The sequence below is a fragment of the Brassica napus genome, chromosome A3 (genome assembly GCF_020379485.1).
Source record: "Brassica napus cultivar Da-Ae chromosome A3, Da-Ae, whole genome shotgun sequence".
In the NCBI taxonomy this organism is placed as follows: domain Eukaryota; kingdom Viridiplantae; phylum Streptophyta; class Magnoliopsida; order Brassicales; family Brassicaceae; genus Brassica; species Brassica napus.
The window spans coordinates 13,352,742-13,376,985 of record NC_063436.1 but is presented as its reverse complement, the minus strand read 5'-3'; the positions used below and the strand labels follow the sequence as shown (position 1 = coordinate 13,376,985).

The window sequence follows — 24,244 nt, the reverse complement described above, 5'->3', positions numbered from 1 at the left end:
GCAACAACATGTTCTCATACGAAACTATTATCATTTTGTCGAAAAGAGTTTTTCAAAACTGAAACTGATAAAAAAATTATAGTCATTCGAATATGTCACAAGCAAAATTAAGTGATATGGCTATCTTATTTATTAAAATAAAATTTAAAGCAATAATAATTTTTAAAGTCTTGTCAATGAGTGTTTATCGTCTCAGGAATCTCATTTTCTTTTGTTTCATGATAGCATGCCAAACATAGAGAAACTTGTTTTACCGCGCTGGTGCTACCTATCCAAGAATTCATTTGGGTTTGCGTTCAGTAAATGGAAGAATCTGAAGACATTGATTATCGCTCATGATGACCCTCTCACTGAGACTTTTGAGTTTCAAGTAGTGGGAGAGAGCTGTAATAACCTCACAAACTTAAAATATTTGGGTGGTTTAGGAAAAGAGACTGCTGAGGACATCGTGCGTTACCTCAAGAACATCAAGAGGCTGAGTTTGCAATGCGCTTATGTCAGCAGATCCACAATTTTTTTTTTTTTTTGTCCTTACAAAGCTATTGTTGTTTTAAAACTTTTCTTTTGTTGTTGTACTGCATTGAGATGGAGATATAAAATTTATTGAAAACCCACATGTATATGCAGGGGTTCACCTAGTAATCATAAAGGTTGGAATACATACACTTATGTAACCTAAATTCTAAATAATAGAATCATCTAAAGATATATAAAAATCTAGAAAAAAATTTCATTATATCTATGATATCTTTGGATCTTTTCTACTCAATTAAAGAGTTTGACCATCAAGTGGCTTTTTTTTAATCTCACAACCATCAAATTATAATAACCAAGAAGAAAAACTACAAAATTCACATTGAAGAAGGAGAAACATTCTAGAGTGTCCATCTCTGAATTTTTATTCGACCATCTTATATATTCATCTCAATGCAGCAGCAACAACAAAGAAAAGTTATAAAACAAGAAAAGCTTTCTAAGGACAAAAAATAAGAAAATTGTGGATAAAAGCAACAATATGTTCTCATACGAAACTATTAGCATTTTGTGGAAAAGAGTTTTTCAAAACTGAAACTGATAAAAAATTTATAGTCATTAGAATATGTCACAAGAAAAAATAAGATTTGGATCTCCTCCTTAGTTGCTCTTGTCCTCCTTTTATAGATAAACATTTTCATATGTTCGCCCTAAGTTTGTTTGACCTAATGGGCTGAGCCGTGCTTTATGGGCCAAGCACCTAGGCCGAGCATTTGGACTGGTAAGCCGAGCTCGCAAGCCGTGCTGGTGGCGCCGACTATGTGAGGTGAATCCTTTATTTGATGGCTTTTGCGAAAGGATGTAATCTTTTAGAAAATTCTATTTAAGTTGGATTTCATATATCCTTTTGATTCTGTTTCTTTATTTGCCAAATATTTAGATTATTTTATACCTTACTAGGATTTTTATTCTTGGCAAATACAGAAGTAAGAGATTTTAACTCTTTTTTGGGTTTTAGATTTTTTTGGTTAAAAGTTGAAATCCACATAAAATGATATATGAAAAGATATTTTTTCTCTGGTCTTGTTCATTTGTGACGGGTGGAAATTTCTATGGAAAAATATTATTTTTTTCTTATTTGTTTTATGGTGAATTTTTTTAATCGAAAGCAGGCACAATGAAATTAGAGAATATTTCATGCTAAATCTTATGAAATCAATGAATCAAGGACAAAATAATATAGTATAGCCAAACTTAAGAAGTAAAAATATTATTGTACAATAATTTTGGTATTAATTTAAATAATAAATATAAATATATTAGTTAATATATAATAACTTGATAGAGGGTTTGAATCTTTCATATCTTACAAATTTGGAGTATTAGACTATTGCAATGTTGTCTTTCCCCCTATTTTCCTAGTTTTTTTTTGCTTTGCTCTCCATAATTCAAAACAAATTGATTTGATTTCGAGTTAATAATACTGAGAATCCATATTACATGTCTCTAGATTTTTCCCCATTATTCTAAAAACAGCAGAATACATTAGTAGTTTGAATTATGATATTTAGGTTAAATAGCTGGAAACAACTAATCTCAAAGACACTCAAGAACTTGCCAAATGTAAATTTCATATTAGTATTAGACGAGTTTGTAAATTTTAATTTTTTTTAGAACTTAGTCAAGTCAGCCTTGAAAAAGAAAACAAGGCTGAGTCAACATGTTGTAGGGCATTACGATTTAGTTACGGGTTCGGTATGGTTTGGGTTATTTGGGTCTAAAAAAACTTGAACCAAAGTCAATACAAAAATTAATTTGGTTTAGTTTGGTTTTAGTTCGGTTTGGTGTGTGTTCAGTTCGGTTTTAGCTCGGTTTAATCTGGTTTTATTTTTATTTTTCAGTTTAATTTATCAAAAGGATTAATACATTTCTTATCATTTTCTTTCCATCTTTCTTTTCTCTCTTCTTTTTCATTTTTTTTTAAATTCTATTTAAGTTGGATTTCACATATTCTTATGATTTCATTTCTTTATTTGCCAAATATTTAGATTATTTTATACCTTACTTGAATTTTTCTTCTCGGCAAATATATAGTAACAGATTTTAACTCTTTTAGGTTTTCAACTTTTTTTTGGTTAAAAGTTGAAATACACATAATGTAGGTAAATATATTTTCCTCTGATTTTTGTTCATTTGTGACAGGTAGAAATTTCTATTGAAGTTTTTAATTTTTTTCTTATTTGTTTTATGATGAATTTTTTTTATCGAAAGCAGGCACAATGAAATTAGACCATTCATGCTAAATATTATGGAATAAAGATATTAAATACCAAAATAATAATATATCCAACTTAGGAAGTAAAATTGTTTTTGTAAAATAATTTTGGAATAATTTAAAATAATCAATATAAATATATTAACGAATGTACATAATAAGAACTTGCTAAAAGGTTTGAATCTTTCATATCTTACAAATTTGGAGTATTGGACTATTGCAAATGTTGTCTTTTCCTTTCCTAGTTCTTTATTTACTGTCCGCAACTTCAAAACAAATTGATTTCGATTTCGACTGGTAAAGCAGATGGCAAAGCAGTAGCATTATGCAATAGAAGCATTATGCTACATAAACAGAATGCTCTTATAAATACAATTAATACAGTGATTGGTATAGCAATAGATAATTTATATATAAAATTATCATATAAATTAGTATATAAAATATAATTAGTTTATTTCTGAATAATATAGATACATTATATTTATTATATATATTTTTGTTAATTTTTAAATTTTATTGGTAATAATGAATTATATTTAATTAATTATATTTTAAAAGAAAAATAATTTTATTGAAAAATTTATATTCATTTAAGTTTCTTTTTAAGTAATATTTTATTAAAATTGTTTTTTTTGATTTTTTTAAAAAATTTAAAATTAATTTTTTTAAAATATATAATTTTTGGATGTATATAAAATTTGTGATACTATAATATAAAACAAATTAATTCTATTAAATTATTTTAAGAATTTTATATATTTTAAATGCAAATGCTCTACCAAAAACTTCATATGAAAGCATTGGGTAGAGGACATTTGGAGAGCATTTGCATCATAAATGCTATTCTAAATGCTTTTCAAAAAATTGTTGATTGGATAATGAGGAGCATAATGCTTATGCTAATGCTATGCCAATTCAGCCTTCAAAAAGAAAAATTAAAGAAGGCTGAGTTAACATGTTGTAAAAAGTGAGTTTGGTCACTCCTAAAGGGATTGAAGTGTGCGATTGTCCTCTTCCCAAGAATCTCATCACTTATGAAGCGGTCGATGAATTTGAAGATTGCAGTAGGTGTCTGAGCTTGGTTTTCATGAAAACGCTTGTGTCCTTTCAGTCTATAGACTTGAGAGTGTCGCCTGATCTGCTAAACTTTTCAGTGTCCAACTTACAACGTTATCACGCAGAGAGACCCATTGTGAGAATGATGTCCATGTGTAAAGTGCAGTAGCATTAGCCCAGTATGTGAGACAACTTACTACACTACTATAAAATCCTTTCACTACAAAGAAAAATCAGTGTATTTCCGACGAAAGTGTATCGTTGGGTTTATTTGTTGATGTTTAATCTGAATCGGCATGTACAGGATGTGTACAAAAATTTGATGGTGAATTATTTAAAAGATTTTTATTGATTAATAAAGAGACACATTAAAAGAGTAAAGACTGAATTTATGTGAAAAGATGATTAGCTTGGCAAGAACAAAGAGAATAGTGAAAACCCTAGCTCTTGTGTCGAGAAGCGTGTGTTTGTAAATAATGGCTTTCTCGGTCTTCTCTTTATATACTCGACTTTCTTTTTTTGTCTCCAAGTTGGCATAAGCTCTTGCCAACTTACTCAATTAGGCCGACTAATATTTTTTGATGGGCATTATCCGAAGGATAATCAATCTCCAATGATAAGTCCCTTCCCCCAATTCATCCTAAGAGGAAAAACTTATCTCGATAGATTTGTAAGAAGTTTTTAAAGGGTAAAAGAACTCGGCGTTTATCTTCCAAATTAAGATGATCTTCCATCTCCGGGTGCCGAAAGGAACCAATCCGGTCTAGCCCTGAACCGATTAAATCCCGGTTACTAATAACTGATGGATTAATCACAAACCGTATCATGGTTTTCATAGAGAAGTGGAATCTATTCCCTGAAATGGTAGGAATCGTGTGTCCGCCTTAGGTTTTTAGACCTAATGATTTCGTCTCTTTGTTGTTAGTGCCATAAATTTATAAGTAGAGCTTCATTTTCTTGTTCCCTCATTTCTTCCTGCGATTGAAAGGTAGTTTCTCTCTCAAACCATCTCTTTATCTTATTCGCCTTTTAATTATTTTCCTGCCTGCTGCCGTAAATCTATCCAAATTCTCCAAAACAAATTATCTTCATTTTGTTTTGCTATTTCCCTTTCCTCGGAAATTTACAGATCGAAAACATTTTGTTTTAATTATCTTCATTTGTTCTTCAAAACCAAATGTCTTCGATCTGTAAATGTCCAAGGAAAGGGAAATAGAAGGTGTCATCACCAAGTCCAGGCTCAGATCTATTCGGTGGGTCTAGTCATGTCAACAATCCGATGGGGGTCCATCAAGAGGCTGTATCTGATATTGTGGGGTTGGATTTTAATCAGATCAGCTAGTTCGGTTTGTTGAGACAACTTTCAGGCATATGGAGATGGTCAGTCTGACATAAATGAAGGGAATGATAGGAATACCGAGAAGGATATCGGTCGTCAGACCCAAATAATCAATTCCAGCATGTCACACAATAATTTCGCTGAAATAGGGCCTTCTTCCAATTAGGTGCAGTGAAAATGGATCTTTCATATGTGGAGCTGAAATTCCAGAAGAAAACGTTATGATGTTAAGAGTCGAAGGCCAAAAATGGATAAACAACTTTCCCACTCGGTCAACGGTCAAAACCATCAGAAGTCTGCTCACCCGTATGAACGTAGGAGCATGATTTACGTATCTGATTCTGAAACCACATCAGAGACTGTGCAGGACATCGACCTTCTTCTTCTACGTAGATGACTTGCAGCTTCCAGGCACATTTTCCTGATGTCTATGGGTAAAATGGAATTTGTTTTTATTAAAGAGAGATATTCCATATTTTCGGGATATGGAAGAATCTGACCTAGATTTATACTACAGTTTCCTATAAAAGGGACTATTAAACCCTAGAATAAGAAGATCGACTATTACACACTTCGAATATAAAATCATACAACTAGAACTAAGGTTTATGGACCAATATGATGTACTCCTGCTCTATAAAAAATTATTTTGATATATTCTTCTTGTTTATACAACTTCTTATAAGATTTTGGGAACTTGTTAAAAACAAAATTTTGCAAAACCATTTTTATTATAAAATATTTAAAACTTTTTTTTATTATTGAAAATATTTATAAAGAATTTAATAAAATTTTAAAATGTAAACAATGTTTTGAAATTTTTTTGAAAACAACATAATTAATTCATATGGAAAGGATCTAACCTAGAGATTTTTTTTGGGCAAAGGATCTAACCTAGATTTATACTACAATTTCCTACAAAAGGGACTATTCAACCCTAGAAGAAGAAGATCGACTATTATACACTTCGATTATAGAATCATACAACTAGAACTAGGGTTTCCGGACCAGTATGATGTACTCATGCTCTATTGATCAATAAAATATTACTTTTGATCTATTCTTTTTGTTTATACAACTTCTTAAAAGATTTTGGGAACTTGTAAAAATATTTTTTTTTGCAAAACAATTTTTATTATAAAATATTTACAACATGTTTTATTTATTGAAAATATTTATAAAAAATAAGAAATTGGTAAAATGTAAACAATGTTTTGAAAATAACTTAATTATTTTAAAATCCAAAATATGTTTAAATTTGAAAAACAAATTGCATATTTCACAAAAAAATTAAAATAACTAATCCTAAAATTAACATCTAAATCTTAAAAATAACATCTGAAAGCTAAATTAACACTTAATCCTAAAAATAACATCTAAATCTCTAAAAGTATAAAACTCATATAAAAAACCAACAACCTAAAATAAAATTACCCGCACCCGTCTGGGATTTTTCACTTTATGCGTACATGGGAGAAGACATATTTCCTCAATACATGAGGGAAACTATGGAAGAGAAGGACATTTCGTAGCCATATCATGATAGTGTTTTTGAAGCACTTGAAGCGGCTAGTCAATTGATTTATGATAGATTTGAAGAATAAATTTCTTAGTTGTATGTTGCTTCGCGTATGATGAAAGTAAAGACGGATTAAAATTCGACGTAAAAACGTGTTGATGAGATATTTGATCCGCAGCCGAATAAAGCTCCATCATCATATTACAAACCAAAGACGCTGACATGAGCGTTTGGGTTACCAGTCAAGAAGATTGATGCCTACGAGAAGAATGGTACACTATTTTTGAAGGGAGAAATTCGAAGTTGGTCTGTTGTCAGTTTTGTGGTGAAGATTGATACCATCCGACCAATGGCAAAGGAAAATAACATACCAAAATACAGAATGTTTCACATGCCAATTTCAGATCGTCTGAAGCGTCTATACCAACTCGAGGCAGTAACTTCCAATATATGGTGGCATAAGGAACATGCGTCTCCAGAAGGCGAGATGTATCACCCATCTGATGCCATAGCGTGGAAGCATTTTAATGAGGTATATCCAGCTGTGGCTGCTGAAAGTCAGTAATATTTATCTGTCGTTTTCAACATATGAGTTTAATCCGATTGGTATAAATGGTGAAATATATTATGTTTGGTACATTATTGTAATTTTGGGAATGTGCATGAAAAAAAAAGTTTTTTTTTTCTTTTGGTACTAGTGCCCGATCCCAAACAACCAAAGAAAAACCTACACATTTACCTTCAACCGTTGATGGAAGAATTGCATAGCTTATGAAAGGATGTTGTGGAGGCGCTTGATATTTATAGGAAAAAAAAATTCAAAATGTGAGCAATGTTAATGTGGACAATAAGTGATTATCCAGCGTATTACATATTGTCAGGTTGGATGAATCATAGACAAAAACATGGTTGGTTTGATTATGACAGTTTTTGGATGCAGATCATCCCTATAGGAGAAATGGTCAAGCATTTAGACGGGGAAAAACATTAGGATAACATCTTCCACCATGGTTGACTGGAGAAATAATATATCAGATTTATCGAAAACCGTTATTTGTCGAAGCAATGGACATGAAAACCCATCATAGACAATATATAGATACAAGGTTAATCACAATTTTCTAAAGACGAGTATCTTCTGAATGTTACTGTATAGTGAAACTCATGTTCACCAACATAATCTTGATTTCATGCTCATTGAAAAAACCGTAACATACCAGTTTGTGATATATGAAAAGGTTTAAGAGCATTTGTTTTGCTACTAATATCATCAAAATGCGCATACCTTTTTTGTTTCACACATGTTTCGAACTCTAGAGTTAAATGATTTGTGATATTATGCGAATGAAACCAAAGCACCAGAAAAAAATTGTATAATAATTACAAGGTCAGTATACAAATATTAATTAAATCGTCCCTTGCATGGAATGGATCCACAAACCGAATGAGCAGGAGTGAGAAGTTCATTAGCCATGGATAGTCGGTCTTTACTAATTTATTTTCAATTTTTTATATAACAGTTTTATATTTGGAAAAAACCTTATTATATAAGGATTGACTTAAAAAAATATTAAAAAAATTAAAAATAGAAAAATCCATTAAAATAGTTCATATGAAAAAATAAAGTTGAAATAATTGTTTTTATCAAAAGTGGATCCATATCTAAATAGATAATCCATAATTTGTTTTATTCTAGTAGACAAAATTGATTGGATTAATAAATTGAAAATATTATAACATAAAGAAATAAGAGGATCCATCCATCATTATGAAAGAAAGGTTATAAATATTCCTACAAATCAACTCCTCCTGTTGTCTCAATTCTCGGCGCAGGCAAAAAAAATGGTGGTGTCTCGGCGATTTGCTCAAGTCTCGAGCGACGAAGAAGACGATGTCCCTGCGAGGAGGGCCAAGGTACGGAACTCGAGGAGCCCTGAGGAAGCAACGGAGGGGAAGCGGAGGAAGCGTAAGACGGTGAAGCTTTACGAAGACGATGTGGATCAGGAGGAGGAGGAGGAGGAGGAAGAAGAAGAGAGGCCCGAAGACGCGAATCCGGTTGGTGAATCGGTTAAGGTTACGGGTAAAGGCAGAGGGCGAAGGACCCACTTCGAGCAATTCGAGTATGACGGCAACAGATACAAACTGGTGAGTTGTGTTCGCTTCCTGTTTGGAATTGAAAGTTTTGAAATTTAGGGATTTGGGATTCACTGAGTGCTGGTTTAGTCCTGTATGGGTCTGCAGTGCACCTTGTTCTACTGCTTGATGTTGTGTTTTGTCTGAGTTTGCGGTTTTGTTCATGTTTCTGATCCAATCTTTGAGGTTTGGAATTGAAAGTTGTGAAATTTAGGGATTTGGGATTCATGGTGTATAATAGAACGCACTCAGTGTTGGTTTAGATTTAGTTTTCCTGATTGGTTCTGCAATGTACCTTGCTCTATTGCTTGATGTTATTACATTACAACGAACTGGTCAGTTGTGTTCTGTTCACTTTGGGTTTCTAGGGTTCTGGTTCTACCTCGATTGATGCATTAGGATATGTCTTCTGTGATTCCAATCTATAGGTTTTCAATTGAAAGTTGTGAACTTTAGGGATGTGGAACTCATCACGTATGCTAGAACTCACTCAGTGTTGGTTTTTTTTTTTTAATTCGTAATTGGGTCTACAGTTATTACCTTGTTCGATTGCTTCCTGTTATTACATTGTTGCGGACATTAAAATCTAGAGTCTTGTAAGGAACATTGATGTCTACGTGACATGATTAGAATCAATTGCTGTCTTGGGTTTACTTGGTTGTTAGCAATAGATATTATGGTCTTTGAACAGATTCATCTGTATAAACTGGTCTTATACTCTCATGGTTGTAGTCACTTCATTTGATACCCATTGAAGCGTTTGATGGATGCTTCTCTCTGTTTTTTTGGAGTTTAGATTTCTAGCGGCGTATAGCCATTGTGCAAATATTATAGCTTCTTACTGCACATTGCTGAGAGACCCTTAGAGACCATTTGTTCTGACATTTCCTTTCTTGCACAGGAGGACCCGGTGCTGTTGGTTCCAGAAGACAAAAGTCAAAAGCCATATGTTGCCATTATCAAGGTACTAGTGTGCTGCTAGATTGTGTATATGCTCACCAGTCACCAGTTCTTGTTGTATCATCCGCTTGACTTGTTTTCTTTTTTGGCAGGATATTACCCAAACAAAAGATGGAAGCATGATGATTCTGGGACAGTGGTTTTACCGTCCAGAAGAAGCAGAGAAAAAGGGTGGCGGAAACTGGCAATCAAGTGACACACGAGAACTGTTCTACAGTTTCCATCGTGATGAGGTGCCAGCAGAATCCGTTATGCACAGATGCGTGGTCTATTTCGTCCCAGCCCACAAGCAGCTTCCCAAACGCAAAGTCAACCCTGGCTTTATCGTACGGAAGGTGTATGATACCGTTGAGAAGAAGCTTTGGAAGCTGACTGATAAGGACTATGAAGACACAAAGCAGCATGAGATCGACCTCCTTGTCGAAAAGTCGATGGCGCGACTGGGCGATCTTCCTGACCTTGAACCTGAGGAAGTCCATGCTGATCTGGAGAATCTGTTGAAGACTAAAAGATCTTTCCGGAAAGTGAGCTTGGCTCCTGTTGATGTCAAAAAGGAGGAAGATGCATATTTAAAGCCTGAGACACCTGGAAGCGCTGCTATTTCATCAGAGTATCATTATGTCTTACAGAAGTTTGATTCGCTGACTGGTGATGCTCATCGCGACAAGTGGTTGGCGAAACTTCTGGAAGCTGTTCAGAACATATGCTATACCGCTGAGAACAAACAAGATGGCGATGAAGCAAAGGTGGCTGATAATGGATCTCACAAGGATCTGTCAAAGGTCTCAAACTAAACGTTTATATACTTTTGATCACACTCCAAACATTAAGTAGTTGCGGGAATAACCTTTTGGTTTAAATTGCTTGATAGGATGATAGTTTCCTCTGGCCAGATGCTGCTGTTCCTCCGGTGTGTGCTCTTGAGCTGGCCTTACATGCTTCTCTTGCATCGGATTATGTTAAGTACAATCAGAAGATGAGAACATTGGTTTTCAATCTAAAGGTAAGAATCTGCATCCATGACATAAAAATTACTATTAGCGTTTCTTCCAAGTACTTTCACAGTAATTCCATTTTTTGTTTCGTCTGCAGAACACTGCACTGCTGGCTAGACGATTACTCAATGGCGAGTTAGAACCTGCAAAGATTTTGAACATGTCACCCACCGAGTTAAAGGTTAGGGGCTTGTTATGGTACAGATTTGTATACAGATTCTCCTTCCATGTGATTGCGAATAAAGATTTGTTTTTTTTTTATGGGTTCAGGAGGGTCTAACTGCTGAGGAAACAGAGAAGAAGGAGCCTGATGATGCGGAACGAATGCAGGTTTTTTATCCATTTCTGACAATCTATGTTTTATCTAGTTTGTTTGATTTCAGTTGGGGAATGTCTTTTGACCATGTCATGTCTTGGTTCTGGATGCAGATGACTGATGCAAGATGCCCGAGATGCAGTGAAATTAAAGTTGGTCTGAGGGATATCATCCAAGCTGGGCATGGAGATCGCTACGAGGTTCTTTGTGCTTTTCCATAGGCTTCTTCTCTTAATGTGCATATCCATGGATCGTAATAATCACATTCCTGGTTCTGTTTTATGCATTTAGCTGGAGTGTATTGCATGTGGACATTCATGGTACGCCTCGAGGGATGAGGTATCAACTCTGACTATTGACACTGCAAAACCTGCCAAGGGCAAAGAGAGTGAGGAGGTAGATAAGAATTTGACCAGTCCTCGTGAAGGTGAGAAGAAAGCGACAGAGGAGTCCTTGAAGACAATCAATGTCTCCAGTGCTAACAACAACCCTGAAGCCACCAAGAAACCGGAGTAAAATAGTTTGTTAAGGGTTTTCAACTTTCAACAGGATGCTTATGATTTGGGGTATAAATTGAACTTGGTTTCATTATAACATATGATTAACCGTATAGTTAAGTTTGGTAAAGCTTATGCATGCAGCATGACAATAAAACTAAGACTTGGGTTATTGGCATGTAACGATTGTCTATGAAACTTTCTCATGTGTACTAAGCTCATGGGTCCTCTCTTTGATTTGTCAACAATCGTCTTTATACGTTTATCGACAATACACAATCCGAGTAGGGAAGTAAATAGACACAAGTTAATCTTCTAGACTAGGCCTGCACAGTTTGGGTATCGGATATTTCGGATATCGGTTTGGGTTTGGTATTTTGGATTGGGCCTACAAACTTTTGGTTCAGATCGGTTTGGGTAGTTTTGCGTTTGGGTTGGTTTGGATAGTAAATCGAGAAACCATCTGATACCCATAAAATGTTATCTGAGACCCATAAAATGTTTGGTTCCCTTTTGGCTTTGGTTTTGGTTTTGATTATTTTGGGTAATTCAAATAACACTTCGGATATTTTGGATAAAATATCGAGTAATTAAGTATCATTTGGATAATTCAGATTATTTTTGGATATTTCAGATAAAAATATTTTGATGTTTTTGAATAATTTTGAGTAGTTCGAATATATTTTGATATTTAAAAAAAAAATTGTATACTTTAGATAGATTTTTAAATATTATGTACATATATTTAGTTATGTTATATATATATATATATATATATATAATTAATGTTTGTATATATTTGGATATTTGTTCGGTTCTCAGTATTAGGAGAAGATGAAGAACCAATTTTAGTATGGGGCATGCAATCATTTTTATATTAATGTTTAACTCATAGATGTTTTAATAAATTTTAATGCTAATTATTAATGAAAAATAAAAAAATAGGATGGGGCATATGCCACACCTCCTCATGCTCTAGGTCTGCCCTGCTCAGTACAGTTTTGGTTTGGTTTGGTTGTGTCGGATATAGAAATATAGAAAAATATTTGAGAGTTTTTGTTCTGTTTAATTTCGGTTATTTCGGTTGGGTTCAAACTTTGGGATGGAGCTTGCCGTTGTCATCAGAAGCAGTGGTGGACTCACTTGAAGAGGAGGGGGGTCACCTGACACCACAAAAAAAACATGTTAAAATATGTTTTACATAGAAAAACAGTAAAGAATTGGTAGCAGAGTTGGTTAAGTACGGTCCTTGACACCACAGAACCCGACTTTGAAGCCCAGCAGAGTCACTTTAATTATTTTTTGATCCCAGTCAATTTCACTCATGGGTCCGCCACTGAGCAGAAGTACTTTCGGGTAAAACCAAAAGCCAATGTTGTTACATTCTTGTGAAGAAACGATGTCAATTATGCTTATGAGGACATCAATAAAGAAATCTTCTTGGCCTTTCTAGTGGTTGTACAAATGATTTTGTGTTAGTATATGCATGCAGATACACTCAGTATCAGTTTCATAGTATTTGAATTAACTATGCAAGTTGCCAAACTTAAATGTCAATGGAATTAGAAAAGCTAAGTAAAACTCAGAGAGGCAATTATATTTGTTGTTGATTATGAACATATTGTTGACGTTCCAAAGTAAAAGTTCATGATGTGGGATGCACTCAGACACCACGATGTTTGTTGTTGAATGAATCACATAAAGTTAATAAATAAAAACTCTATAAATTATTAGCCGATAAATTAATAAATCTATTAAACTAATAAATTTTGTTAGTTCCGAATTAAACCGATTCAAAAATATAACACAAATCGATAAAATAATAAGATAATATTTTTTTCAGAAAATTTTATGTTGATATATAATTTTATTAAAATAATAAATTAATCACTTATATATATGTAGCTTATATAAGTACAAATAAAATATTATAATGTTTGCTTTATATTCACGATGTAATTTATTTCTATTTTTCTTCACATATATTTTATAATACTTTGTAAAATTATATTTAAAACTCATCTAAAATTCATGATACATATCTCATACACACTAAATAATATAACAAAAATATTAAAATCACATTTATAAAATTTAGTTCGTATATAACTTTTAAAATTAATTATTTTCTTATTTTATAATAAAAAATAATTATAAAAAGGAAAAATATAATAAAATTAATAATTCCATAAACTAATAAATGCCATAGTCCCTATTAATTTATACAATTTTTACTATATACAGTATAACCTCTTTAAATTAATACTTTACAAATTAATATACACTAAAAATCTCTATAAAATAATATAATTTTATAGTTCCAAATTGAGTTTTTGGTTCAATTAGTATATCGATAAATTAATCTTTATAAATTAATAAATAAATTATAGTTTTGGTGTAGTCCCAACATTATTAATTTATAGAAGTTTCAATGTACGTATTGATGATCATATCAGTTATAGAATAGGAATCACTAATAAAGTGTGGAACTTGTAGTCAAATTAATGATTCAAGCTAGCCAATAGCTTTACAATAACAATATGTTGGTACCTTCATTTGGTTATTAATAAAATTGTAACCAAATCGATCAACCTAAAGAAGCAAAACTAAGCCCTTTTTCAAAAAAAAATAAAAAAAGAAGCAAAACTAATACTATACTTTACGTTATATTTTGACAATTTCAACGTGAACGATTTTAGTCACTCCAATCAGCAAAACACAACATCAGTCACCTTTCAAACAAGGATCTAAAAATACGTAACACACACAAATACAGTTCATAGCCTCTAGAACAAAGGAACCAATTTCTTTTACAAAAAAAAAAAAAACAAAGGAACCAATTTGCCAAAATGACATCAAGCCCTTCGACTAGGTACCAAAAATCCAGGTTCATGTGGCGCTGGAAGACTAATCTTGCTAGAAGTGAGCATCGAGTTGATTTTACAGATTTTTGGTCGATCTGCATGATCGGCTTGAACACATAAAAGTGCTATATGAATGCATCGAGTCACTTGTTCGATTTGATAATTATCCCCCAAAGTCGGGTCCACAAACTCTTCTGCCGCATAGCTGCCTGTCCTCCAGATCTTCCAAGCCTAGTGATTAAAAGAACAGGAAAATTCTTCTAAGAATTTGACCTTAGTTGAAAGAAAAGAATCCAAAAACTACTCACATATGTGACCAGATTGCAATCAGTATCACCAATCCTGTAGAATCTACTACTGGTATGGCCGCTAATGATCTCAAGAACCAAGACTCCAAAGCTATAAACATCAGATTCCATGGAGAACTGACCAAGATTCATATACTCAGGAGCCATGTATCCGCTGGTCAAATCATTCAGCAAGACTTGAGTTTACATGTGACAGAAAAATGGTAGATAAAAGTGCATGACTCCACTTACTAGGTTCCAGCAATCCTGCTAGTCTCGTCTCTAGTTTGCTCTACTGCGAAAATCTTTGCCAGCCCAAAGTCCGCGATTTTGGGGTTCATACCAGCATCTAGAAGAATGTTGCTTGCTTTGAGGTCACGGTGTATGACTTTGGGCCGTGAATCTCGATGAAGATATAGAATCCCTCGAGCAATTCCTTCGATGATATTGTAGCGTTTTGGCCAGTCAAGCTGTGGTCGACTTGTAGTGTCTGTGCATGAATATATTAGCTAATTAATCAAGTATGGGATATGGATTCATCGAGACTGCGAGTTGGGAACTTGGAATGTTAACAAACCAAAGAGGAACATATCGAGGCTTTTGTTACACAAAAACTCATAGACCAGTATCTTTTCTTCTCTTTCCATGCAAAAACCTAAAAGCCTAACAAGATTATTATGCTGAAGCTTTGCCACCACAACCACCTCGTTCTTGAACTCTTGGAAGCCTTGTCTTGAAGTTCTTGTTAGCCTCTTAACCGCAATTTCTGTTCCGTTTGAAAATGTACCCTACAGTCCAATGTATATATAAATGGAAAAATCTTATAAATTGCACATTTTTAGTTTGTCACAAAAAATAACACTAAAAAGAAAACTCCAAAGAGTTTTTATTAATCAATAAAAGTACTAAATTACCTTCATAAACCCTAACCCCAATTCCACCTTCTAAATACTAAATTCTGAACACTAAAAATAAATAAAAACCTCAATAAGAAAATTAAAAAAAAAACTTTTAATTAATGCTAGTTTGGTGATTTTCTTTCTGTGTGCTATTGTTTGAACAAAAACTCGTTTTTTTTTTCTTTTTGACGTCGAACTGCCATTTTATTACTCAAACTTGAGGTGGTCTGGGTAACCAGACTGGAATATATCAACCAATGAAAAATAACTCCCTACAAAAGGTCCTAGCAGTCTTAGCTAAAAAATCTGAAAACTGATTGCGCACTCGTGGGACATGGGTGATCTTGAACAAAAACTCGTTTTAGTGATATCTTAGAGTATTTATCATATATATGTATATATGTATATATGGATTGTTTCATAATATTATTTCATAATGTTGCACTTAAGCTAATAAGGAATGCCGTTGTCAAAAAAAAAGAAGCTAATAAGGAATGTAAAGAACCCATACCTTGTAAACTACACCAAATCCACCTTCACCAAGTTTGTTCTCGTCCGAAAAATTATCTGTAGCGGCTTCAATTGTATTAAGATCATACTGCAGCTGATGTGTATTTGTCATGTCATCATCGGCTGCAAATATATCATTGGCTGCAAATGAATGTGTGGTGTTGTTATGCAAGGAAGTATATAAATCTTCAGCTCTGAAATGGATAAAAGTATAACTCACTTTGAAGTTTCATTGGTTTGTATGATTTTCTCCTCCTGTAAAATGTAAAGCCTAGAGCAAGGAGTAGCACAATTATGGCTACTGGGACAACAATTGCCACTATAGTTCTTGTGGAGATCGTTTTGCCATCTGCAAAAGCAAGTCAAGATTTGGATAGTCAGAAATGAGATTCAAAGGTACTTTTAAGATTCAGAAGCGGATGAAGCATATATATAGTAAAAGAAAATATCCTCTAAAACTCTTTTGAAGAATATAATTAAAATATCTAAAACTTATTAAGTAAAATATCTTAACGAAGCCTAAAATCGTTTGACGTTGTCATGTATCAATATATAAAAGATTACTATACAAATGATACCTTTCTTGGTCAAATCCCCTAGAGGAGGCGAGGTACGTGGGGCTTGAGGTAGAGGGCCTTGAGGAGGTGGGGACAACGTTATGTTATCAAAAGCACCAAAAAAGGGAGAAGTATCAGTCAGGGAATAGCAGACCGGCCTCCTAACGCTACCTCCTTTGTACTTACTGCAGCAATTTTGCTGCCTACGGACATTTTCTAGAAGACATTTTTGGCAGTCCTCCGAAGATATCCAAGGAATACACTGCATCAGGGCATATATATTAACGAAGCCTGTAAAAGGGATCATATCGACAGTATAATGCCTCCGTGCGGGCGACCCAGGAGTTGAAGATGAGGTTGCTGTTATCATACGCCTCATGAGATCTTCCCATAATCTGTTAAACTCTGTTACGTTCCCAGGGATATCTCCAGTGTAGTACTCTGCGTATTGCGGCTTGAGAGTAATCTCGTTGTAAAACGAGCTGTTGGAATAACGAACATAGCAGAAAGGAGGGCTCCAGTCATATGAGTCTGTCTGGTTCTGGCAGTCTTGTAATAAATATTTGGACGAGGCCTGGATACAGTCTGAACAGGTCTGTGGTTCAGTCCCTGGGATGCACATCCCTAAGGCATATATCATTCCGGGGCCTTCACCAACAGAGACGTTGTAGTAGCCGTCTTGAGAGATGACGTTGGAAGCAAGAGTTGCGAGGACGGCGGTTGGTATCGTAAGTACCGTTGGGTGTGAAAAACATCGAGTCCCCACATACTACTGCAGACACGTAGTCGAAGCTAACGGCCAGGGCCAAACAGAGGATTGAAAACAGACTGTTCAGCCACATTTTTTGAGAGAGAGATATGATGTGTATATGAATGTCAATCCTTTTGTTTATAACTTTATAAGGAAGTGTGTAAACCTCTTTAGCCTTAGTTGATATATCAATTAGGCCAATAGCTTTATAAAAACAATACGTTGATACTTTCAATTCCCTTTAATTTTAACATTCTAAACCAAATTGTACTACGTAAAGACCATAAACAATAATTCTCGATCCTTTAATAGCTGTCTCATAACGTTTTCAACTCAACTAGTTAATAAGAACACATTTTATAAACGAATCATTTGAATAATGAAATAATCATGGTTGACAAATGCCGTTTCCAAACCGGCAAGTGTGACTATATATAAACAGAGTAAATAGACAATTAGCACAATCAATCCGTTGTCAAAATATTATTAATCCAGGGATTGAACGTATTAAGTCTAAGTCTCACACAAAACAATCTTACAAACTATACTTATAAGAACCAACCAGCAGAATATGACATAATACTCAGTAATTCAGTATGATCAAAACATTTTTGGGATAAGATATCTTTTTTTTTTAATTGATTGGATAAGATATCTGCCGCCTGATTCTTCTCCCTATTACCGTGACCTAACGAGCATTCCGGAAGAAGAGACATCCAATGCTTGACGATCTGCATGAGTTTCTTGAACTATTGCATACATGATTCTGGACGATCTGCATACATGATGCTGGACGATCTGCATGAGTTTCTTGAACACACAATAGCCCGGCATATATGGATTAATCTAATGACTTCATCATTCTCATAGCTTACCTTAAAGGCAGGATCTATGAGTTCTAAGAATGAATAGTTGTTCCAAAACCCCAATCCTGCCAAATTGATAAACAGTTATTGAAAGGCGATAAGTTTTAAGAATTTGACTTAATCCTCTGCTCACGTACGTGAACAAGTTGCAAAATGAACTGTTCATTTGGCTGTTTTTATAGCACCGGTTTATTAAATACTCGGCCTTGATTACATACAAACCAAATCGCTCTGGTTACATTAATAGATAAACATTAGAAGTTTAGAACACACAATGACACAAGAGACTATTTAACCAAAAAAGACAACTAAAGAAATATAAATAAAATGAGGAAAGCAATATCATATCCATTAGTTAATAAGAAACTATATAATAATATCATCTTCAACGAGGATCTAGCTCTGTGATGGATGCGTCATTAACAGAACAATGAATTTGTTTTCCAAATGAATCCAAGCCCTCAGCTTCCAAATCTTGGTCCAGACTACTTTGGAAGTAAAATCCAGGTGCACGAGGCCGCTGTAATGTGATTTTGCTACTACTGAGTAGCAAAATGATTTTAGACATCATAGGACGATCTCCGGGATCTTTTTGAACACATAAAAGCGCAATATGAATGCATCTTCTAACTTCTTCGCTCTGATATCGCTGCCCAAAAGCTGGGTCTAAAAGTTTTAACGCCGAACCTTTTCTCCATAGTCTCCAAGCCTAACATTAATATATGGTATTATAAAAAAAGTCCCATAATATTTGATCATAGTGTTAAAAGAGACAAAAAAACACTAACATGTGTGACTAAATTGACAGCTGAATCATCTTTTTCGTTGAACCTACTATTCATTTTTCCACTTATGATCTCAAGAACCAGGACACCAAAGCTGTAGACATCAGATTTCATGGAGATTCGACCGTGCAGGGCGTACTCAGGAGACATGTAACCGCTGAAAAAAAATCCAAACTGAAAATATACTTTACACTACACGATTGGCGATCAAAAGGTTTCATAGATTTAAAAAAAAGCACTTACAATGTGCCAGCTATCTTTCTAGTATTAGCTTGAGTTTGGTCCATCCCAAAAATCCTTGCCATGCCAAAATCCGCTACTTTTGGATTCATGTCATCATCTAGAAGAATGTTGCTCGCTTTGATATCACGGTGTATGATTGTGAGCCGTGAATCTTGATGAAGGTATAGAATCCCTCGAGCAATACCTCCAATGATATTGTACCGTTTTGCCCAATCTAATTGCTGTCGCTTTATTGGGTCTGTGCATTCGATATGATACCAATCAGGAGTCTAGGTTTCAACAATGACAAGCAAAAATACCAATAGAATTAAGGATTAGAAACAAACCGGATAGTAAGTAATCAAGACTCTTGTTGGGAACAAACTCATAGACAAGTATTTGTTCATCTCCTTCCACGCAAAATCCAAGAAGCCTAACAAGATTCCTATGTTGAAGCTTCGCCACAACTACAACTTCATTCTTGAACTCTTCTGTGCCTTGTCCTGAATTCTTTGATAGTCTCTTCACCGCAACTTTAGTTCCATCTGGTAATGTTCCCTACAAATATATATATATATGTATATATTTTTTTTTTTTTTTTTTTGAACACAACATACTTTCATTCAATCTCAACTCGTTCGGTTACAATAAACAGAGGGAATAAACCATCCTCTTTGATTAAAATGATAAACTACAATCACAAAAGCAGATAAGTAGGATAGTTCTTCATAGAAGATGACAGCGAATTCAAGACCAAGCTCAAATGCGTCGATAAAACCTTCACGACCGGAAAGCTGAGAAATAGTCACAAGTGACGTTAACATCCAATCTTCACCTCGGAGAATCGCCGAAACGAAACCCGTTGCATCTTCAGGCCCCAAACGAACCGCTACGCAAGATAGCAAAACGGATATAGATATGGATGGACACTTCCATTTAATGTTTGGAAGGGAAACACTCCTTAACAAGGAGGTAGTGGTTTGCTTCTCCAAGGAGAAGGCTGCTAGTGATGATGAAGTCGAACTCGATGAATCCACCGGCAAATGAGTGAATAATAAACTCTTCGCACAAGAGAGATAAGACCATATTTGCACATCTGTTTTGGTAAAGACCCCAAGGAGATAAGAAACCTGACCTCTTCGGAAAGATGACAGTACAGCGGTTGAAGTGCAGCGACGGGTGACTGGATGGGATATATTTGGTGAGTGGTGAGTCATCGGCTCAGGCCTCAGACCAACAGATGGAGAGATGAGACACAGCTTAGGAAGATAGCTGAAGCTTTTCCTATTTTTCCTATTTCGGTGCGGAGATGGCGGCGGATCTGGCTTGTGAGGCTCAACTTGGAAAAGATGAATGGCTTCAACCCCAACTAGGGGTGGGTATTCGTCGAGGGGGAGGTGAGCATAGCAGCACGATGATGGTGATGGAAAACGGGAACTGAAACCGGCGAGAATCTCGACGGGTTGGGGAATCCCCCATGAGAAGTCAGATCCGGTGGAACCAGATCTGTAATGAGACAGCCAAGATCTGCGACTCACAAGGACAAGCTTTCTACGGGGAGGAAACTTGGCGTGAGCAGAGATGTTGACAGAGACAGAGAACCAGGTCGGAGGGCTAACGTAAACGGTGGAAACGAAACGAAAACGAGAAAGATGAGAAGAGCTAAAACGGAGGACCCGACGCCAGCGGCCAGAGGGTTCACCGGCGTCGAGAGGTGGCGGCTGCAATCGAGTCTCGATACTCGTGTCTGGGAGCTCTAGGGCGAACTATCTAAAAATTTTAACTCTTAACTAAATCATCAGCTTGATCATATATATGTATATATATATTCTATTAACTTCAGTAAGAAAATAAAGCAATCATAGATATATATGATCAGACCTTAGATATACCTTGTAAACAACACCAAATCCACCTTGGCCGATTTTTTTGGTCTCCGAAAATTGATCAGTTGCGGCTTCAATTGTCTTGACATCAATTTGTAATGACTCTAAGCTTATAATATCATCATCATCTGCAGCAATATATATATATATATACGATATCATTAGAATTTATATGTATACTATCTCTGTTTTGAAATGGAAAAAAAAAAGAAAAGGTAAAAGCAACTCACTTTCAAGATTTAGCGTATTGTATGATTGTCTTCTCTTGAAAACAAACAATCCTAAAGCTAACAGCGCGATAAATATTCCTGTGGATACAATAAGCGCCATTCTGACTCCTGTAGATATCGTTTTGCCATCTGGAGGAGGAGGAGGTGGTGTTGTGGGTTGTAATTCTTGACCATCTTGAGAGCTTTGAGGAGGAGGGGACGATGCTATGTTATGGAAAGCATTGCGAAACCAATAGAGATCGAACCGGAAAAAGCAAACTGGTCTCCTAACGCTACCTCCTTGCTTCCCACCGCAACAGCTTTGGTAGTAACGAACATTTTCTTGAAGACAAGCATTACAGTCCGCTGAAGAAATCCCCGGGATACACTGCATCAGTGCGTATATGGTCCGGGAACCGGACAAAGAAGTTGTATTCGCTGCATAATGTCGGCCTGCAAGCGACCCGGGACTTGAGGACGAAGCTGCTGATATCATACGTTCCATGAAACCTCCCCATGTTCTCTTATACTTTGCAACATCTCCAATGAAATCTAAATCATAAATAAACTCTTCTCTTGGCCGTAGATCGATCTGGTTAAAAAACGAGCGGTTTGAGTACCGAACAAAACAAATCGTATTCGTATCGTCTTCGGATCTCCAGAACCATGAGTTGGTCTGGTTCGGACAGTTCTGTAATAAACTAACCGACGCTAGTTGAATACAATCGGAACAGACCGTTGGATCAGTCCCTGGGAGACAGAGGCCTAATGCATAGATCCTCCCGGGGCCTTCACCAACGGAGGCGTTGTAGTATCCTTCTCGGGAACTGACGTTGGACGCAAGAGTTGAGAGAACGAGGAGACGGTTTATGGCGTAAGTACTGGTTGGTCTGAAAAACAGTGACTCTCCACATATTTGTGCAGAGACAAAGCCGAAGCTAAAGGAGAGGACAAGACAGACAATTAGCAAGAATTTTTTCGTATACATTTTAGGAGATTAGTTTTGCTCATAAATTTGTTTTGCAGTATCAGGGAAGCTATATTTAAATCAGATAAACTTCTAACGCTGGGGAACGTTGATTTCGTCAAAAACTTGCGTGTCTAGAATTTTAATTGAACGTAATTGAGTCAAGAATATTAAGTCAAGTCGAGTCTGTTAGATGTTTTGGAGTATTTTGTAAACGCTTTAAATTTAGGAAAGTTGCAGGAAAGTTGCAAAACTGACTCAAAACATTAGTCAACTGCAAAAGTAATTCTTTGAAAAAAAAATTCAAAGGTATTTTTTAAATTATCTTTATCTTTAAAAAGACCTCATATTTACGAAAGTGGAGTACTAGTTATGAGTAGTTAATTTTTCTTTTTAGTTTTTAATTTAATTATGAATATCCCGATGGTTTAGAAGATAATGATGCATGAATTGATGATCACAAAATGTTGTTAAAATATGCCTTAACTCTGCGAGTGGCAAGGACCGGTCGATTTTCGAGTCAAGGGTCGACAACCGATCCATATGTCATGGATCGACCAATCTTTGCTAATCTGAGAAAATTAATAGGAAACTTGTCACTAAATGTTTCATATATTACTCTGTAGGGTTTATACCCTAGGCTGTAGCACAAAATATTACTAAAAATACTCAACCTCCATCAATAAAGTATTTTTTGTCCGTAGGCTTAGCCCTAGATGTGAACACGTTAAATCTATAGGTCTTTCATTATTGTTTGTCTAATTTTTTAATATGTTCTTCTCATATCCGTCACAACAAACTCGTATCATAGCTTCGGGTTTTGTAATCTTGTGAGAAGATGTATAGGATAAACATGAAAATCGAAAAATTTATTTGTAGGAACAGTTTCAATCTTTGGTAAATCAAGATGAAAATGTTGTTGAATCAACAAGGTCTACGGGCACCGTTGATAGGGAAGAAAGCTGAATTTGTTACAACAGAGATTGAGGTTATAAAACAAAAAGTGTATTCAATGATCTTGTTGAGTTTGCCAGATGAAATCATCATCGAGGTTTTAGGTATTGATACTGCAGCTTTTTTTTGGTCGAAATAAGAGAGCATATACATGACAAAGTCTCCGACTAAGAAGCTACTTCTGAAACAACGTATTCGCTTTGAGGATGCATGAAAGTGCATAACTTCGGATCACCGATATACCATGGTTTTTACCACTTTTTGAACATGGTGTAAGTTCCTTAAAGAGTATTTGTTATGTGTTTTGAGCCATTTTAAAGTCATTTCAGGTCTAGGTACGTTTTGAATCTTTTGGAGCAATTTGGTTGAATTAGGTGACGTAAGAGACGGTTTGTCTTGGGTCTTTGGATGAATTTGTTCTCGCAGTGGTAAAAATTACAATATCACTTCAATTAGGTAGTGTAGGATCCTTATAAGTGTTTATAAGTGTTCATAGGTGTTAGTAGATTTTGGCATAGTATGTGGGGTTAAATTCTTGAAGAGGTTGTAATCTTGTTAATGAAAGCAGATGTTTGAGAACGAAAATGTCAATGGTAAGTTTTTCGTTCATTCATTAATGGTCAGTTTTCTTTTTATTCGTTAGTGTTAGTTTTTTATTCATCGTTAGTGGTTATTTTAAAAGGTCAGTTGTTAGTTGAAGAATAAGTATAGCTAGTCATTAAAGCTGCAAGATTGCACATATACGTTGGAAATTTTAGAAAAAACAAATTATTTACCCTCTTGGAAGCATATGCCAATTTCTAGAAGAAGGCTACCATTTGATCAAGGAAATAGTGCATAAAGTTTCAAGTAAAGTTGTGGGGTTAAATTAAACCTTAATAGACTTGCGGATTCCAAATGGATTTTCTTATGTTACAGTC

At 35.0% G+C, this 24,244-nt stretch overlaps 2 protein-coding genes and 1 pseudogene across 2 annotated transcripts; 1 reads left to right on the top strand and 2 right to left on the bottom strand.

The window, feature by feature from the left end:
- The first annotated feature begins 8,404 nt into the window (after positions 1 to 8,404).
- On the top strand, positions 8,405 to 11,799 carry LOC106438794. The gene is made up of 8 exons (XM_013880077.3): positions 8,405 to 8,811; positions 9,701 to 9,763; positions 9,852 to 10,541; positions 10,631 to 10,762; positions 10,852 to 10,935; positions 11,025 to 11,084; positions 11,184 to 11,270; positions 11,362 to 11,799. The coding sequence occupies exons 1-8, from the start codon at positions 8,509 to 8,511 to the stop codon at positions 11,584 to 11,586; spliced, it is 1,644 nt and encodes a 547-aa protein (XP_013735531.1). The 5' UTR covers positions 8,405 to 8,508; the 3' UTR covers positions 11,587 to 11,799.
- A 2,091-nt stretch (positions 11,800 to 13,890) lies between these two features.
- Positions 13,891 to 17,526, bottom strand: LOC106438796 (annotated as a pseudogene).
- Positions 17,527 to 18,466: 940 nt separating this feature from the next.
- LOC106438795 (putative cysteine-rich receptor-like protein kinase 32) lies at positions 18,467 to 24,120 on the bottom strand. Its single transcript, XM_048776046.1, has 6 exons — positions 21,425 to 24,120; positions 21,201 to 21,322; positions 19,656 to 19,866; positions 19,330 to 19,567; positions 19,090 to 19,243; positions 18,467 to 19,010 (listed from the first exon to the last, which is right to left on the bottom strand). Exons 1-6 carry the CDS (start codon positions 22,389 to 22,391, stop codon positions 18,687 to 18,689), a joined length of 2,016 nt encoding a protein of 671 aa, XP_048632003.1. The 5' UTR covers positions 22,392 to 24,120; the 3' UTR covers positions 18,467 to 18,686.
- Positions 24,121 to 24,244: the final 124 nt, after the last annotated feature.